General features: G+C 44.4%; 1 protein-coding gene across 2 annotated transcripts in view; it reads left to right on the forward strand.

Annotated features, from left to right (window-relative positions):
• Window positions 1-304: 304 nt before the first annotated feature.
• Window positions 305-20,237, forward strand: part of Tox3 (TOX high mobility group box family member 3) — a 101,120-nt gene continuing 81,187 nt past the window's right edge. For both annotated transcript variants that reach the window (XM_052167123.1, XM_052167124.1), the window contains exon 1: window positions 305-782. In XM_052167123.1, the coding sequence (XP_052023083.1) occupies window positions 696-782 (87 nt within the window). In that variant the 5' untranslated portion in view covers window positions 305-695. The remainder of the gene's footprint in view (window positions 783-20,237) is intronic.

The following is a 20,237-nucleotide window of genomic DNA, read 5'->3' on the forward strand; positions in this document are numbered from 1 at the left end:
CGGGGAGGCCGCGGGGACAAAGAGGACGGAGAGGGAAGGGGTGGGACAGAGAGGAGCCAGGAGAGGAGCCGGGAGAGGAGCGCGCGGTGGACGGGGGCTGCACGGGGCACGGGGCGGGGCGCGAGCCCGGAGGCGGTCGCCGACCGAGCGCACCGGCGGGGCGGGCGGCGCGCCAGCTGCCCGCGGTGGGAGGGGCGGAGCGGCGGCGGCGCGGGGAGGGGACCGGCGGCGGCAGGAGGGGGAGCGGCAGGGGAGGGGCCGGGCCCCTTGTCTCCGCGGCTCCTCGGCTCAGTCCGCCCGGGGAGGAGGAGCGGGGCCAGCCGCCGCCGCCGCCGCTGCCGCCGTCCCAGCTTCGCCGCGCACCTGAGCTCGCCTGCCGCCCCGGGCCCACGCGCTGTGCCCCGCGCCCCGGGCGCCCGGCCCGCGCGCAGCCAGCTTCGGTGTCCCGGTGGGGCGCGTCCCCCGGGCCGCCTCCCGCTCTCCCGCGGCTCGCGTGGCCGCGCCTTTGTGTGCTGCGGCCGCAGCTCCCGGGCTCGTCGGCGGCCCCCCGCGCGACGCCCCTCCAGTCCCACGGCCCGTGCGCTGTCCCCGGGCGCCCCCGGCCGGGCGTCCTCGACGGTGGATCGTGCGGCCGCGAGGAGGCGGGTAGCGGCCCCGGCCAGCTCCAGCCCCGTCCCCCAGCCCCCGGCCCCGGCATGGATGTGAGGTTCTACCCCGCGGCGGCCGGGGACCCCGCCGGCCTGGACTTCGCGCAGTGTCTGGGGTACTACGGCTACAGCAAGGTGACCGGGCCGGGGGCGGGGGCCACCTCTCCATCCCCAGCGCGTCCCTAGTCCCGCCTAGCCTGCTGCACTTTCTTTCTGATCTTTCCTTCTCACCCGCTGGTTTCTCAGTGCGCCTTAGTCTCTGACCAACTCTCTTCATCTTCTTTTTACGTCCCTTTCCTACCCACCTTTTTGTCCCTCTGCTGGCGCTCCCTCTGCCCTCCTGATCCCCTCCCCCGCTCCCCTAAAAGCTGTGTGAAGCACAGTCCCGGGACTGAGCTGAGACTCGCGTGTGATTCTTTGTTGATGTTATTAGTAAACACGATTGCAACGCCCCTACTATGGGTGTGGGGGGGGGTACGCTACGTAGGGGGTCCCCGATCTCGTGGGCCAGAGATCCCGAATCTTCTTCGCAGCCCAGCTCACTTCACCCACCCAGTCAGGAGCTAGTCCCGGGAGCTTGGAGAAGATGAACAAACTTTATAGAGTGTGGCCGGGTCTGGGGTCTGGGTCTGGGAAGCCTGAAGTTGCAGGATCCCAGCAGGTGCCTCTTACTCCCTTCTCTCTAGGGCGCTTTGGTGTACTAGACGAAGGTGCTCATCTCTCCCGAGTTAATGCAGTGGCTTTTCTTATTTTATTTTATTTTGCGGGGCAGGGCGGGTTAAGTTTTTTTTCTTTCATGGAGATCAGAGCTGCAGCTCCACATCAGGCCTCGGGGTCATCCGATCTTCCTCACCTCTTGTCACACAAACTAACAGGAGCAAGCGATTCAGGTGGTCGTAGGTGGACCTCGGACACAGCCAGCGAGCTTCCCGGACCGGGTTGTCTACCTTGCCTGCTGCTCCCACCACAGAGCTTTGAGACATAACCCCCGAGGGCTAGATTCAGAGAAAGAGCCCTGCGTCTTTTGAATGTATTTTTTTTTCTTTCCTCTTCCCCCTGCTCCTTCCTCCTCTCCGACTTTTCTTTCAAATCTTTGTTTATAATTGCTTGGATAACGGAGGAGGAAATACGGGGGCAGATGAAAGAAAGGTGCAATACAAAACTAATGAATAAATAGCAGGAAGAGGAGGGATTGTATCTAGAGCCGGGATAGTTGGCTGTGACCCTGGCTGATGGAGGTCTGTTTTTTTTGTTTTGTTTTTTTTTTTTTTATTGTTTATACTGCCTTCCCAACTCCCGTGCTAAAGTTTGCAAAGACCATTGCAGTCTCACTGGCTCGCATCTGTGTCGTGGTGGGCAACCCTGGGCCAGGCACCCAGGACCCTTCCAGTAACTAGAGGATGGAGGGACTTCATTAAATGCTTTTAGTCCAGTGGTGCTAGTGACCATCATACTCTTGCAAAATCTGAGAGGGATACCTTAAGCAGCAAAAGGAAGGCTAGAAAAGGCCGAAGGCTCTGTAGCCGGAGTAAAGGATCGCTTTCTGTCGTCTGATTTTGGATTTACTCAGGTTATTAAATGCTTTAAAAAGTCCCCCATGTATGCTCAGTCAGGGACTTAGGCAGCCTAATTAAGTATGTAGTGTTTCTGAGAATCCGCCTAATTGTTCCAGTGGGGTATTACTTATCTCCTTAGAGCTCAGCCCGTGTTCGAAGTCCTTCTGTAAACTGGGCATGCTCTTATTTTTGGAAACCATTACCTTGTCTAATGTAACTACTTCTTTCTTTGATTTAAGATCAGCAACACTCGAATGGCATCCAAATAGAAACCTATTGTATTAAGCCAGGCACTGCCGTGCATGGTAAATCTCTGTTCACTGGGATCCCAAGGGTTTCAGGGGATTGAGGGAACTGTGAGTGGTTGTTTTGTGTATCGCCTTCCATTTTCTGAGAAGGCTTATGTTTGAGTCAATTTGAACTCAGAAACTTATTTCAGGGTAGGTATCTAAAGCTTGAAATCAGACAGTGTTTATCTAGATACCGGTCAGCTTCGGCAGTGGGGAGAAGCAAGCTCATTTGGTGTCCCCTTCTGAATCCTGTGATGGCCCTGAAATAACTCGCTTTAATAATTCAGCAGTCTGATGGTAGGAAGGGCTGTGGGGACCCAACTTATGAAAGTTGGAATCAGCACTCAGCATTGGGAGGGGTCAAACTGTACTCATTCTAAGGTGTGTTTGCCTTTCCTTGCTTACAGGTAAAAATTGAAGTAGCTTTAGACCGAGCCACCGCACAAGTATAGTATTTCTATATTCTTAATTTCTGGAGTGAAAAGAAAGAAGTTTTATTCCCCCGTAATTTATCTTTGCACAGAGAATGTAGCAGAAGAGGAAGTATTAACTTTATGAATACAGAGCAGCAAGAGCTAATTAAAGGTTTACAGCGCTTGCTTCCCAGCTAACTCGCACCTCAAGTGGTGCTTGGTGCTGTTCAGGGTAGATTTATTGAAGACGTAAACCAGCATACAAAGACACGCGTTTATTTCATCTGAAAGTACCTGGAATTATTAATCTTTCTTAAGGCTTGACTTTCGAAGACTTGTATTATCTCTTTGAATGAGAAATGATGGATTACAAAAAAGTATGTTTCTGCCTTTTCTTGTTTTAATGACCATCTGGGAAACTTCAGAGGACACCGAACTCCGCTGCCAGGGCTTCGCAAGTGAAATGCTAGCGCTTATCTTTACATTTATTTACAAACCGTGAATAATAGGGTTCCATTCAGTTCCCTTTTTAACAAATGACAGGCGTCCTTTGTATAAATTACATGTGAGTGTATTATCTTTACATTGTGTGAGTATATGGGCCCTTTGCTAAATGTCAGCACTCATGAAAGTATGCTGTCTATGGAAAATGGATGAAAGAGTTTGGAGGGCTCAGAAGTCGTTGCATGTCAGAGAATAACTTCAAATAAAATATGACCAGGATCATTAAAATCAGTTAATAATTCATGAATCAGCCACTGTTGTACAAACTTAAAGCCACGTCTATTTTCCAAGGGCTAATTTCCATTTTAATTTCAATCCACTGTCTGAAATTTTTTTTTCTTTTTCTTTTTCTTTTCTTTCTTTCTTTCTTTCTTTCTTTCTTTCTTTCTTTCTTTCTTTCTTTCTTTCTTTCTTTCTTTCTTTCTTTCTTTCTTTTGATGTGACTGGAAAGTTGAACTAACTAAAAAATCTATATTTTAAAAAAGTAGGGGGGAAAAGTCATTATGTTATTCAAGCGAGTTGGTGACCCACTGACTAATCTGGCGGTTCCCTTGGGTTCAGTTAATTTTATTTTACCAGCAAGAAAGTAATGCATAAAATAGCAACTGAAATGAAGTTGTTGTGAGTCTGGTGCTCTGGAGTAAGATCATGCATCTAACATGGGTGTGAGGTGGAATCCCACGGAGGTTGGCTGGCTTCATACTTTTGGCTTCTTGTTTCCTTTTCAAGGTTCGGGTATGGACTTTCTACACTTATGCAGATTAAGGCCTCAGCCATAGCTTTCCTTTCTCACTTAGATATATGATTTGAGTGTTTTTATTGATCACTCTTATTGTATTAAGGCATACTGTCATTTGTCCTTTGGTTTCGATCCTATTGGGCCTCCTTGGCTCGCTTGTAGGGTCAGAGAGACTGAAGGCTGATTTGTTTCTTGAATCTCTTCTTGGGGACCATGTTTTCAAGTTGAAGAGACATGGAGAACGGGGTTGGATGGGCCTTTTCCTAGATCATTATCTTACCTTAGCATGAGGTTAGTTATTTCATTTCTAGTATGAGGCTGTTGAATTTTGAAAACACATTGGGATATTTGCATATTTAAGACCATGATAGGTCTTAAAATGAGATATCAAAGCCATATTATGGGAGAGAAATAGGGTTGTTTTTGTTTTTGTTTTTGTTTTTTAAGAGTTCCTAGGAGGGGTCATGAACTCAGGTATCTGAAAGGAACAGGAAGTGACTCCACATGAGGACAGGGTTTGTGGCCAAGCAGAAAGATACCCAGTTAAAGGTATGGACTTGCTCAGTATTTACGAGCGTACTGTCACCATGACAACATTTGGGCCCTGCACATTCATATATCTCACTTCTCTTTTTAAGACAGCGATAATCTGGATTTTATGTGGAATAGCCACAATCTTAAAAGCAGACAGTGAAATGAGGAATTAAAATAATTGTGTGGGACCATTAAAATCTACTTTTGTGTTGCTTTGCAACTTTGCTCTTAGGTTCATGGAATAGGAGTCAAAAACTTTTGTTTGTGTAGGGGGGGAGTAATTTGTTGTAGGCATTATGGGAGATTTCACTCCTCTGTCCAACAGTGTGGTCTGTGTAGTGCTAGAGTGGACATGGGTAAAGACCTGGGTATCATGATAGCCTTAAAGCTGACTAGACTTTGGATACAATGAAGGTTAGCATGTGCATTCATGGTCTGGAAAGCCTTCTCCATCGTTCCAGATGCTAACCATGCCCTGAATTTCATGCCATGTGACAGTGTAGCAGGGTTGATGCAGATCAGTTGATGTCTGTATAGATTTTGTAGGCATTTAATTATATAGTAGTTAGTTTTGATTTTATTGCTGGCCCTTCCCCCCCCCCACACACACACCACACCACACCACACCACACAACTTCAAACATTTTTACAGGCCATTGAGAAAATAGGCCAGACCGCCCAAGCCGTATAGCCCATAGTGACTAAGGAGTCAAGTCACACAGTGGTCACTCACACACTGGAGGCCTGCACACTCGCCATTCAGCGTCCCAAATAGTGGGACACTCAAGTGACCCCTGTGCACTGTAGGGACAAGCGCATAGTTAAGCAAAGAAAATTAATATGAAGGATTTTAGATTAAGCCGATGGATTTATATGGTCACGGTGTTAAAACCATCCTCCTTCAGGGCACAAACTCAGCTGGGAGCTGAAGCCACTTGAGGAGTTACTTTATTTAATCACCACAGTATTTAAAAAAAATAAATAAATAAAACAGGCTCAATTAGGTGACTGTTTCTAAAAGTTCTTTGCATATAAATACAGCTTCCAGTTTCCTCCTCTTCTTCCTCCACTACTACTACTACTACTACTACTACTACTACTACTTCTTCTTCTTCTTCTTCTTCCTCCTCCTCCTCCTCCCTCCTCCCTCCTCCCCTCCTCCCTCCTCCCTCCTCTTTCTTTCTTTCTTTCTTTCTTTCTTTCTTTCTTTCTTTCTTTCTTTCTTTCTTTCTTTCTTTTTTTCTTTCTTCTTCTTCTTCTTCTTCTTCTTCTCCTCCTCCTCCTCCTCCTCCTCCTCCTCCTCCTCCTCCTCCTCCCCCTCCTCCTCCTCCTCCTCCTCCCCCTCTTCTTCTACCTCCTCCTCCTCCCCTCTTCCTCTTCTTCCTCCTCCTCCTCCCCCCTCCCCCTCCCCCTCCCCCTCCCCCTCCCCCCTCCCCCCTCCTCCCTCCTCCCTCCTCCCTCCTCTTTCTTTCTTTCTTTCTTTCTTTCTTTCTTTCTTTCTTTCTTTCTTTCTCTCTCTCTCTCTCTTTCTTTCTTTCTTTCTTTCTTCTTCTTCTTCCTTCTCCTCCTCCCCCTCTTCCTCTACCTCCTCCTCCTCCCCTCTTCCTCTTCTTCCTCCTCCTCCCCCGCTTCCTCCTTCCCCGCATCTCCTCCTGCTCCCCCTCTTCCTCCTTCCCCACATCTCCTCCTCCTCCCCCTCTTCTCCTCCTACCCCATCTCCTCCCTCACTCCCCCTTCTCCCACTCTTTTCCCCTCCCCCTCCTCCTCCTCCTTCTTCTTTTTTAAAAAATAGTTAGAGATTCGGTAACACTAACTCTGTGGCCAGTCATCTTCCAGGCGCACTTCTGAGGGGCACTTGTGTCAATCACAGTTTGCAAGATTCTCCAGCTCCTGTTCAGCTTGGTTGGAGGCTTGGGGCTTGAGGGTTTCTTTACACGGAGGTTGTATTAAGCAAGCAAGGCTTCATGCAGAAGCCAAAGGAAATGAGGTTACTGTCACTGGAGAAATAACAGACCACATGTGTGGCTTGCTTTTTCGGGTGGCAGAGGAGATGGCAGAAGGGGTGTGTGGGTGGGTGGCTGACCATTTTATGAACTACTGTCCCTCTGTCTTTCCACACACAAGAACTCCAGGGGAGTTGGTTAGGATGCAAACTTTTGGACTTGAAGCCTAGAGACTCTGATTCGTAGGTTTTCTAGTTTTGAAGGAAAGATAAAGCTGACATTGTTTATTCTGGTGGAATATTCCCGCCAACACATGGACTAGGACTCAAGAAAGAGTTCCAAGTGAGGAACCAGGATGGGAGTCTTCCTATTTATGCTAAAAGTGAAGGAACTGGATTTGATTTCTTCCAGAGTGAACCAGTAGAAGATGGGTCTCAGCCCAGGGGTGGTTAAAAAATTTTTTTAAACACATTCCGTTCAGTTAGGCCGCCATTTAGAGAGTACTGTACGGCTGCATGTTCATTTGGAAATCCTACCCTACTCATTATTTTAAAAAAATTGTGTGTGTGTATGTGTGTTCATGCTATGCACATGAAAGTTCAGAGGGGGAACTTGTGGGAGTTGACTCTCTCCCTCGGCCACCTGAGTCTCAAGTAAGAAGTCAGGTCCTCAGGCTCCTGTGACAAGCAACTTCGTTCAGTGACCCAGTTCTTTATTATAATAATTGTGGGGAAAATAGGGTAGTTATGCTTTCTTGTCTGTGTGATGACACATTCTTATACTTTTGATAGTTATTTGGAAGAAAATACTTTTAAGTAGTTATTACAAATTATAAATGATGTAAAGTTTGCAGTAATTTAAAACACTACCAGCCGTTTTTTTCAGGAAAACATTTCATTTTCTTTTTTTTTTTTTTAAATTTTATTCGATATATTTTTTATTTACATTTCAAATGATTTCCCCTTTTCTGATCCCCCACTCCCCGAAAGTCACATAAGCCCCCTTCCCTCCCTCTGTTCTCCCACCCATCCCTTCCCACTTCCCTGTTCTGGCTTTGTCTTGTACTGCTTCACTGAGTCTTTCCAAAACTAGGGGCCACTCCTCCGTTCTTCTTGTACCTCATTTAATGTGTGGATTATGTTTTGGGTATCATTTTCTTATGAGTAAGAGGTGTACTTTTATATTGGGTCAATGAGATATAATGGCATTTTTAAGTGTCTTAGAATCGCTTTCAAAGTGGTAATTAAAGAGAGACAGAAGTTTTGCTAAGTACTTTATGAATTCAAATATGTTTTGGAGGTATATTAGAATCACTTAGGAGAGGAAATTATGTTTAAAAATCAACAGTAGAGGCTTTTATTCAAGATGTCCCTGAGCTTCTGATATTTTTTTATCTTCTCCTGGGGTGGTAGACCTTTTTGTTTTCTTTGTTTCCTAGGTTGTGTCTTTAATCTCTTCCTCAGGGAGGCCATGGTGTCTCTTTCTCTCTTTTTTCTCCAGAGACAGGGTTTCGGGGAGGGGGGGAACCCTGACTGTCCTGGAACTCACTCTGTAGACCAGGCTGGCCTGGAACTAAGAAATCTACCTACCTCTGCCTCCCAAGTGCTGGGATTAAAGACTTGCGTCACCACTGCCTGAGGCCATGGTCTCTTAAAGTGTATTCCATGATTATGCAAGTCATATTAGCTCCTGGAAGGTTCTCCTTAATCTTAATTTAATTTTGCTTTGCTTATTAAAGACTGCTTTGAATGTTCTGATAATCCAGAAATAAAACAAATAGGGTAACATCAAGACACATTGAGATTTCACATACTTGAATAATGTGGGTTTATGCTTTGAAAAGTGCTAGATTTTCAACAGAAGATGTGGTCATTTTAATGTGGCCTTGTCTTTCTGAACTCAATTGTTTATATAGAAGAGTTGCACTGAAGATGATGATGGAGGTTATTTTTCAAACTAATTTCAAATTGATTTAGAATAAGTAATTATATTAGAATGTGAGATTTCCCTGCTGATTCCTGCAGCTGATTTGTAGTGGGCAAAGGATTTGCTCTGCAGTGATAAAGGTTCTACAGTTTCTTTAAAACTCCTGTCGGAAGAAATAACAGTAGTCCAAATGCTGACCTGCCTTGTGAACCTTTATAATACACGTGTGCTTTGTTAGAAGTTGTTTTCCTGAAGGAAAAGGATGGGAATCAATTTAGAAATATCGACCCGTTAAGGAATATGCTCAGCAGATCTTTACCAGCTCCCTTTCCTGGCTGCCGCTTTAACGAAGGACTTGCAGTTTTTTGTTTGGCTCATTTAAAAAAAAAATCTAATAAAAGTGTTTGATGGAGACATGGGTAAAAGAATTTTATTCTTTAAAAATGCTTTGGATTGCAAGTAAGAAAATATCAGCCAACTGAATCGAGACAGATGGGTTGTTAGCAAGGTTTCAGTCATGGCTAGATCCAGACTCTCAAAGGATACCAAAGGACTTTCTTATCACATCTGCCTTCACCTCATTGGCTTTTAAAATCAGTTTGTTTGATTGTGGCTACTGTGATGGTGTCCATCAGCGACCCCTGATAAGATCAAGTCTCCTTGGATAAACTCTGGCCCCAGACCCCAAGGTATATGCCATCTCAGGAGGGGATTCACATATTGTCCCTGCCCTTGAGGCCATATGCTAGCCCACATGGTTGAAGACTGGGGGCCATCTTGATTCCTGTGTGAAAAAGCAAAGTGCTGGTATCACAAGACTGGAACTGGGTATATGGTGGGAATAAATGTGTGTAGGCGCCAACTCACATGGTGCTTGATGCAGCTGAGGACTTGTGAGGATTTGCATTACCATGCTGATGATTATTCTTTCTGAAAGCCAGAATAAGCCTGGTGCTTATTTAATACACACATTCGCACGTGTATGTATATATCCATATATCTATACTATACATGTACGCACGCACACACACTCGCACATATATGTGAGTAAAATGTGATTTTTACAGAAGATGAGAGAGTGAGAATTTCAGGTAGGATTTGGCGCAAGAATGTAACCAAAGGGCAAAAAGTCCTTTGAGAAGCTTGCACAGGTTGGCCCCACAGATAAATATGGAGATGAATTCTCGTCTTCCTGGAGTCAGAGAGTTTGTTAAGAGCAGGTTATGGAGGCATTAGGGTGCCTGGTGAAAGGCCCAAGCTTTCAGTCAGCAGGGTACTGATAGAGCGAAGGAGGTATGCATGCATGTGTTGGAGAACATTCATATATGTATATGCCCACGTGTTTATAGACAGGCATGTAGTCAGGAGAGATGCTCGAAGAGGACACTAACAAGAAGATTTCAAGGCAGCAAAGCATCTGAGGATGTTGGAGGCAAGATGGCAGAAAGCGTGACCCTGAAAGAGTGGTGGCCAGTGGGTTAGCGAAAAGAGTCCAAAGAGAGGTCAGCCTTACATGAAGGCCTGTCACCATTGAGAACAAAAGGCAGATGGTCAGATTTGTATGACATATATGTACATATATTTGAGTAGAAAAGATGATATCAAAGGAGGAAGAGATACCCAAAGACAGACAGAGGCATGGATGCAGATGCGGTGTGAGCACTGATTGGCAAGCCCAGCATCTGTCCTTGCCTGATGGCCCCACTTCTTCCCCTCACTCTCCAGTGTACTCTGTGTGCTGCTACCACACCACCACCCATCCCATCTTATTGTGTCTGGAATCACTTCCCCACAGGACTTCACTTCATTGACCCCCTGATGCCCAAATATCACCTACCAGTGGAACCTAACACCTGAAATACCCCAGTATCTCAAAACAGCCCATTCCCATCCCTTCAGTTAGGACCCTAGTGAGTCCGCATAATTTTATTCCTAATGTGTAACCTAATTGCTTACATGATTCTTTATTCTCATTTACTTCTTCTCGTTGGAGTTTGAACCCCTTAAGGTCTGGGTCTTTGAACAGTGTTTTAGCACGCTAAAGAGAAGGTGATACGGCATGAATTAGATGTGGATAAAAATACTGTAGAACAGATCTGGTTGTAGTTTAATCTTTGACTGTACATGTACTGGACCCAGCACATGCCAGACACTACTAGACTATGGAACTATAGATAAGAAGATCCACCTGTCCTATTTTTAAGGAGATGGCCTGGCTTTGGAATGATTTTCTTCAAAGCTTTTAACTTCAAATCTTGTTTCTAATTTTCCATGTCAGTATTTTATGTGTTTGTGGCAGGAGCAGCGGAATGGATATGATGCTGGCTTGATGGTGGACCTGGCTTTCTGAGGTAGCAAGCAACCAGCTAAGAACAGAGATAGGAGGAACTGATCTTAATCCAGGTCAGCCAAGAAGTGACCAAGGAAAGGGGCATCCTCAGTGCAGGCCCAGCAGGGGGATATAGTCATGATTCAACGTCTATGTTACAGAAACCCTGAAGAACAAAAGTAAAGCTTGTAGAATGATGGGTTAAGTGAGCTAAACATTCACTTCTCTTCCGGTTCATCAACTTTTGAAGGAAGTAGCCCAGGAATGCTCTAAGACTTCACGCACACATGGGAGTCAGGGCACTCTACGTAACACGAATCTTGTATTCTTAGTTCAAGGCTGAGTTACCAGTGGCCAGGCCAACAGAAAGGAGGAAGCCAAAGGCACAGGAAGGTTCCAGAAGCTGCTGTACAGATGCTTTGCTTGTAGCTCACTGGCTAGACTGAGTCAGATGTCTCCTGTGTGGAGCATCTTCCTAGGATGTGCAGTCTGTATTGCTACTGGGCAGGTAGGTGACCAAGCTAAACACCCCAACACTGTGGGAGGAGTAAGTGGGAGAGAAGACAGGGGATTGGCAGGTGTGTGGAATGAGTTCCTGGTGAGGTCCTAAACCCACTTCTTGGACCTTTCCAAGTTGAGATTGCGTTCAGTGGTCCAGTTTTCTACACGTCCTTGTTGTCATTGGCTTCTTGGAAAGGCTTTGGTGAGAGATGCGTGGTACCAGGATGGATGGCTTTTGGATGCTTGCTTCCCTTTGGGTGTTTTATTTTGGGCCTGCTTAAAATACCCAGTGATTTATGTTTTTCTTTGCAGAAACGGCACATCGTTATGTCCTCATTTTAATTGATTACATATATTTCAGGCCTATGTTTCTTTTCAGAATCTATCTTCAGGTTTTTTATAGTGCTGTTTCTAAAGTCTCAGCATAGGTGACAAAGCCTTGAGCTCTAATCCTTCCCTATTTAATGGTTTTGAAGCCCCATCAAAATTCCTGAAAAATTTTGATCAAACCCAGTTTGTGGCTGACTCCTGTGTTTGCATATCTACCAAACACCCCTTTCTTCAGAAACCCACAGACCTGAATGTCCCTGTGCCTCTCTTAACCCACTGTCTTTTCCTTTCCTTGTGACTCTTCAACGTTGACTACAGGATTCATTGTCTCCCTGGCTTCTTCTCTCTAGCCATCTCTGCTGGCTCACTCTGGAATGTATTTTCTGTGAATAATTGTTCAAACAAGTAATCGTTACCCAGGGTCTTACCCAGACCTTCCATAACCCCTCATCCCCTACCTGTACCTCTGTACTGCCAGCATGGACTACTTATCTCCCTCTATAAATTACTGGGATCATCTCTAAATGCCATGCCAAACTTCCTTGAAAGAATATGGAATGTCACCTTCAGGAAACATACTGTTCTAAGCCCAGAGTTGTACTTTATGGTAACTTCTCTTCTTCCTCCTGTGTCTTCCCTTCTTCCACAGTCCTAGATCCTGCTTTCATTTATCTGGGTGCTTCTGATAGCTGCTTCTCTGTCACCTGACTACTGATTTTTCTCATCTTCTCCAAGACTATTGACAGTTTCTCTCAAGCTTGGCTTTGTTTCATTTCACTTTGTGTTGTTTTGTTTGTTTGTTTGTCTGTTTTTTAACTTTTTGTAGGGACCTTACTTTGTGCCTGTCTTAGGGTTTTACTGCTGTGAACAGATACCATGACCAAGGCAACTCTTATAAGGACAACATTTAGGACTGGCTCACAGGTTCAGAGATTCAGTCAATTATCATCAAGGCAGGAGAGCATGGCAGCATCCAGGCAGGCATGGCGCAGGAGGAGCTGAGAGTTCTACATCTTCATTTGAAGGCAGCTACGAGAAGACTGACTTGCAGCAGCTAGAACAAAGGTCTTACAGCCCACATCCACAGTAACACACCTACTACAACAAGGCCTTACCTCCTAATGGTGCCACACCCTAGGCCAAGCATATACAAACCATCACAGTGCTTTTGGTTGGCCCCATTCGGATGTTTATATCAGTTATCTTTGACTGTGTAACAAGCATACTCTGGCTTATGAGTCAGTGATCTCGGCAGGACAGTTTTTCTTTTCTGCTGGGCTTTCTCTCATAGAGTCATTATAGGATTGCCGGGATATTTCGCTTCTGGATGGCATCTGGTGGTCAGCTTGGACACCTTGTTTTTCCAGCATACTATCCCATATAGCAATGTGATGGTTTGGGCTCATGGTGGTTTCCTGAGAGAGCATGGGATATCTAAGAAGGATGGGACTCTGGCTGAGAAATGTCACGTAACACCTTCTATCACATTTTATGAGCCAGAGTGAGTCACTGGGCTAGCCCGGATTCCAGAGAAGAGAAAGTAGATTCTGTTTATGATTGACAGAGAAACAAAATTATCCAATGCAAGGGCATAGCTACAGAGATGTGCAGAACTATGACCCTTCGGCAATCTACCTCAGGCCTCAGCTCTAGATCTCTGATGTAGACTCACATTTCTTTCTGTTTCTCTAACCTTCCTTCGTCCTTCTCTCCCTCCCTCCAACGAAAACTGTGTTCCACTTGTCTTCAAACCTCACAAGGATATTCTAGGACATCATTGTTTGGTTTCTTATCAGAAGTGGTCATCTTGACATCTCTGCTTGCTCAGACCATATTTTTTTTTAAATCCATTTTAATAAATAGTGGTAGTGTGAAGAAGACGTGCTGTATCCACTTGTCCAGATAACAAATTCCAGGGAGGAGATTCTGCCAGATTCCAGAACTGACCGATACCAATGGTGGCTTGTGCACCAGAATCCTTCCTTATGGTGCACCCTGGTAAAGATTCCCTTCAGCCTTGAGGGAACTTGTGTGAACTAGGCTCTTGAACAACCATCCCTGTTTAGACTGTGGCTCTCTGAATCTCAGTGAGTCCTCAGGATGACTCAACACAGATGACTCGGGAGAAAATCCCACTATGTTTTGTCTTGTGGGTGTGTTGTCCTTGACGTTTTCATTTTCTGGCTTTACATTGGCTGCCAAGCAGCTGGAATCAAACAGGAAACCTACCTAGTAACTGTTCAGGATGCTAGGAAACATCTTCCTATTGGTCAGCTGTCTAATCTTTATTAGTTTCGGTTTTTTTTTTAATTTAATTTGTTTTCTGTGTATATGAGTGTTCTGCCCAAATGTCATATATGTGCTCCATGCACGTATCTGGTACCATCAGGGGCCAGAAGATGGAATCAGACCTCCTGGTACTGGAGATAGTGATGATTGTAGGCCACCACGTGTGTGCTGGGAACCAAACAAACTCTTATTCTCTGCAAGAACAAGAGACCTTGCCACTGAACCATCTCTCCAGTACTTTTTATTTTTTAAGATTCCTAGTTTGCTTTGCTTTGCTTTGCTTCTTAAAAGTACCACCCTACTCTCAAAACTCAAACATGCAGGAAAACTAGTTAAAGTGGCAACAAGTGCAGTGGATACGTGATTATTTAATGCCAGGGATACTTATATCCTTCTAAAGTCAAATTTCCCCATCAGAAAAGGAACTTAAGTCTCCTGTTTCAGTGTTGTAAAACAAAACAAAACAAAAACAAAAACAAAAACAAAAAAACCACAAAGCCAGCAAGCAAACAAAACAACAACAATAATGACAACAACAACAATAAAAACACACTCCATACGTTCCTCTTTCGGTGGTGTCTTTATTAATATGGTACAATCCTCAGTGTGTGACATTCCTCAGAAGTTTCTTATTGGATTTTTCCTTCAGAATGCTAGCCTCTACTGGCACAATAAAATGCAGAAATTGCTGTGCCTTCACTGAGTCTTCAATGTCTGAACCTTCATATCGCCCCGGAGGTATTAATCCCCGGAGTAGAGCTCACTGCATAATTGGTACCTATTTGAAGTCTACCTAAGGACCGTGCTAAGATGGGCCTGGCATGGAGGTTCTCTTACCAAGTGTTGAGAGATCGACACAGGCAAACCATGATCCAAGAGTTCGCTCCCAAGCGTCCAGAGAAAGCGTTCCCCTTTGAGAAAGGGCTGCCCTGGGCTTCAGGTATCACGCCTGATGCCAGGTGTTAATTGAAGAGAAAGAACTCACCTATTCTGCGGCCAGTCACCCTCTTAGTTTGTTTTTTAAGTGACTCATGATAATGCAAATTGTTTGGGGGTGGGCTGGGGCTGTCACTGTTTTGTTTAATCAGCTTTCTGAAAATTGCAAAACTTGACCTTGATAACTTTGAAAATCTGCCGGACGCGCTCGTTCGCTTGTTGTTGGTTCTGCTTATCTGAGGTGAGACCTGAGAGCTCTAGTGGGTCTCCGTGACTTCAGATAGACAGATAGACTGCATGGGATGCTGGCAGGGTATGAGGCTGGCTGGAGAACCAGAGAAGCTGCCAGCTGGATCCAGGGGTCAACCATCTACTGGTGATTCTAGCATGTTCCTGAGCCTCCCTGAGATTTGAATTGGTGGATCTTGACAAATGGGATGGTGAGCAAAACAGATTCCATCCTGCCCCACAGCACTTGGTTTCCTAGGAACATGGGTTACCGTGTGATCAACCGTGTCGCATCTAAAGACAACATGTTGTATTGACAATGTGGGATCATGGGAATAGCAACTGTAACTGTCATGGAACACTCCATTAATGCTAGCTACTGTCATTATTCCAAGCCATTATCCTCATTCTAACATCTGCATCTTCACATGCCGATCAACACTAACACAGACAGTTGTAGACCCATGGCCTCACAATATCCCAAGCTTTCTTTAGAAATGTTTGGAGGATTTTCATCATGAGTTCTGACATATGACCCCAGTGGTCTTGTTTAATGTTTCACTTGGGCGAGATTTCTCACCCCGATCAGTTTTGGTATTTGGGGCAGACAGCTCTTTGAGTATTCCGTAGAGTGTTCAGTAGCATCCCTGACCTCTAGGCACTGGAGGCCAGGCCCTTTTTTCTCTGTTTCAACAAACAAAACTGTCTCTAGACAGTCATACATTTGCTGGATGGGAGCTACTGCTTTGTTCTGCTTTGGTTTTAAGATTTTTCTTTTTGGGAAAACTTTCTGGTATCATCATTTAAAAGCCCTAACTGGGATGAGTTACACTTTTGTTACAAAGGGAATTTATCAACACAAAGGGCAGGTATCTTTTTAGGGTCTAAAGGAGAAAAGTAGGCTCTATCACAGTATGTTCCTCAGAATAGCTAAGAAGGTCACTGCTCATTTTGACCGAGATGGTGGCCAGGGAAGGAAGCTACTGGATCAGTTAAAATAATCTGCATTTGTCTTGACATTTACCGAATGTTTCCTTTTTCTTCTTCCTTGTCTCTGGGAATCTCTCTGGGTTAATAAAAATATCTCTTGGGTTTACAAAGCTGTGCAAATTGAATGGACCAAGAAAGAAAGCCTATGTTCACTCAAGGAACGGGAATTTGCCTACTGACCGACAGGGAATTGGCTCAGTTAAGGCCCACCTATATCTTTAGGTGGTCAAACTAAGTCACAAAACTATTTTGGAGGGATAGTCTGTGCACAGATTGTACCTCAGAAATTCATAGAATGGTCCCTGTGTTTGGCATGAGTGCACTGAAATGTGGTAGCCAGTACAGCCCCTTCTGTTCCCCTGTGAATTTCCAGGAACAATGGCCACATCTACTTTGTTTTCTGCCTGGTGCACTGGGCCCACATGCAGGATAATCTCCGTACATAACTAGGTGTAAAATTTTACACTACTAATTTAGGGTTCTTTACTTCCGGTTTTATTAGCTCCTTGTACATGCTTGGGGACAGTTCACAGGGCATCTTAAGCAAGCCTGAAAGCAATGCATCTAAAAAAAAAAAAACCAAATTCGCCTGAAAGCAATGCATCTAAAAAAAAAAAAAAAAAAAAAAAACAAATTCCAAGGAGTATTGTAGTGGTCCAGCCTCTCCCAAGAAGTTGGTTGCCTAGTATACCTGTTAGATCCTTGCCAAGCCCCTTCTCTGTGACCCTCCCTGCTCTACTATGCCTGGAATTCGCAGAGGAAAGGGGGGGAGCAGAAGACAACAATGTCCCCTCTGGGGCTGTGATCTGGGTTTATTGTCAGGAAATCCCCCCTTCTTTGTCAGCATCCTCTAACCAGCCCTCAGCCCCAAATCCCAGCCACCCTCCCCCCCACACACACACCAGAGGATGATTTCAAGGCTTTATGGAAATGAAAAGTTGCTCCTCTTCACAAAAAAAGGAAGAAGAAGAAGAAGATTGGGGTAGATGAAGTGATTAACACTTATTTTGTTCAGGGATCCTTCGGAACTACCGTCCTCGGACACCCATTTGGCTTGTTGGAAGGGTAATCTCTCTCAGAAACGTTGGACAGAATTGACCAATTCATTATGTATGTAAGTCTGCTTAAGAATGTTTAATTCAGTGCGCCCTCATCTCCTGGCTTCCTAATCTGCCCTGGCTATTCCATTCTCTTTGAGTTTCTGCAGCTCATTTTCCCCCTGATTATTGAAGCTTTCCCTAGACATTCCGGGCTTGGTGGAGTCTTGATGAATAGATTTATGGGGAGGGGCATGTCCTCCTCTTTTAGTTGGTTGTTGTGAACCAGATTGTTCTGGGGTAATTAAACTTGGGAAACTATAGGCTTAGGTAGAAAAATATGAGACCACTTAAGCCAGTGAGAATGTTACAGAGTGACCTCCGTGCAGTGAGAAATTCTTATGAAAAAAGTAACCATTTTAGGACAGTATAAATAGTCCTGCAGAATTGTAAGATACAAAGATTGAAGCAGGAACATGAAATATTGGGAAATATTGAGAGAACATGAGTACTTGCATATGACACATAGGACATGTGTGTACGTCCAGGGCCTATTGAGCAGCACAGTCGTGAGAAAAGCCTTCCCTTTACTTGTTGCCTTCATAGCGCATAGCGCATGCCCACCATCTCTGATAGCAGAGAGATCAACTCATAAATGCTGGACAGTAGCCATTGATAGAAATTAGTGTGTACTTGGTGAAGTTACTGAAGTCTAATCATATTCTTTCCGCAAGTATTCATGTGCTCGGAGTAGAATGTGGTCTTATTTTGTCTGTGCTCTTGGACCTTAGTTGTTTCCATGGGTGCTTTGTGTTCCAGGTACATTTTCTATTTTCTTGACAATAGACAGATTTCAGAGAAAAGGATAAAAACGAAAGAGGAAAACAGTTCCTTCCCCCAGCTAAGCTAATACACTCCGAGAGCAGACGTGGACGGCCACCCTCCATAGCAGCCAGCTTTTGCATCCATTGGAAGGGTTCTTGGTTCATACCCTCTACTGTATCTAACTGAATGCCTTGCGTCGGGCCCTGCAGTGTGGCAGACTTAAGATCTATACATCAACCTTGCTTTGTTTTGCTTTTTAACGACGTTGAAACAAGAGTCGAACAAGGTAGGATTGCGATGATTGTTCCAGCTCTGGAGATTTCCTGGGAGATTTTTTTTTTTAACATAGTATGAGAATAAAATTGGGTGAGTATATGCCCAGCAGAGACCATTGTATCATGCTCCAGTTAAGAGGCTCAAAGCGAGGAGGACTCAGGAGAACTAGAGAAGAGGGCTGAGATGTTGAGAGGTCATGTCTTGGTACAAAGGTCAGCCCTCTCCCTCCTCCTCTTCCTTCCTCATGTCTTCCCCCTCCTCCTTCTCCTCCTCTTCCTCCTCCTCTTCTTCTTTTAGGTTTTTGTTTGTTTTAGTTTTGTTTTGTTTTTTTGTTTTGTTTTTATTTTTTTTACTCCCTTGGAAAACCAGCTCTCCTGCCTCTGCCTCTCTTGTAGTTGGATAACTGGCGTGTGGTCAGGGTAAGGCTTTATCTTTTTAAAACAAGATAAAACACCTTGTGATTCTGCTCAGATGTCTGTTGGGAAAGGGAACTGGGGTTGCTGTGGGAGACTGCTGGTTTGAGGGAGCGGAGTGGCCACGCCCCCTTTATGCTTTCCATGGGGAAAGAGGGCATGCGAGTGTGCATTGCTTGTGCTCTTGTTCAGTGAGTGCCAGAATCTTCTCCATTCTCATTAAGAGACTGTATCACCATGCACACGTACGCGTGGTGATTGGAAATCGTTTGCATTTACTGTTTCACCCATGTAAATCATAGTACTTTTAGGAAGAAAGAATTGCAAACATCTAAAAAATTCATTTGGATGCATTTCTCCAATGCCATTTTAATATATCCATTTCTTTCAGGCCTTTGAATGTGTTATCAGAATTATTTTTTAAAACTGAAATAGACCATTCTAGGCCCACTTGGAGTCTGCGAGTTATTACATTTCATATCTTCCAGGGTTTATTTTTTTCTGATGCCCATAGTTCAAGATAATGTTTTTTTAATACTACATGCAGAATTCCGGAGATTCATAATCGCTTATGACATCTTAATGTCCACAGTGACATTCCACTGGTCATATCCAACTGTGATAAACAGCTCTGTACTCTATAAAAGACGACAGTCACTAAGTAAATGCTGGAAAATGCAAACAATCCCTCAGTCTTATGAATCATGTCACAGATCCTGAATGTTAATTTTAAAGAAAACACATGCTTAAATTTAAAGTTTATGCCTTCAGAGCATAGTCTTTTTACTCTTCCAGGGGAAAAAAAAATCAAACAGCTATACTTTAAATGAATTTAATGAACTGCAAAGACTGACATTTTCACTATAAAAGTCACACTTCATTTAATGAGTAGTTAAATATTGATGCTATATTAAAATACAGGCAGAATAAAAATGGCACAATGGATTTCAAAATAGGAATTCAGAGTTCTTTTATGTTGAAAATTTCATGAACTAAAAAAAGTATCATTCATTACAATGTCTTCATAAACACAAATATTCTAGTGAAATAGAATATTAGCCCGCAGTATATAACTTTCTGTAGATAGACTGAGGTAAACCTTTCTTTTCATGGTTTGATTCAGCATCTGTCTTAGCTGGCCATGACGCCCAGCAGTGGGCCTGGTATTATGGAGGAGGAGACTCTGGTTGCCTTGCATTTACCTACTTGAACAGAAGTGAGACAGCTTGGTGTAGGCATCCAGTCTCTACACATACAAGAACCAGGTGCAAGGGCTCTTTGTTGGCTCCCTGAAAATCCTACGGCCTTAATTCAGTATATGCCTTTGGTGTCTGCGATCTGGGCATTTTCTGGCTTTGGACACATACTCATTTTCTTCCTGTCACCTGGCAATGTTCTACCTCCACCCCCAGGCCTTTGGCATGTCTTCCTCTGTCCCTAACCCAATTTTTCCAGATCTTTAGATCTTTCCTTCAATGTTCTTTTCCCAGGGTCCAGCCTATCTCAGATAGAGTCCTTTCCCTTTTGCTTG

The sequence above is a fragment of the Apodemus sylvaticus genome, chromosome 21 (assembly GCF_947179515.1).
Source record: "Apodemus sylvaticus chromosome 21, mApoSyl1.1, whole genome shotgun sequence".
Lineage (NCBI taxonomy): Eukaryota > Metazoa > Chordata > Mammalia > Rodentia > Muridae > Apodemus > Apodemus sylvaticus.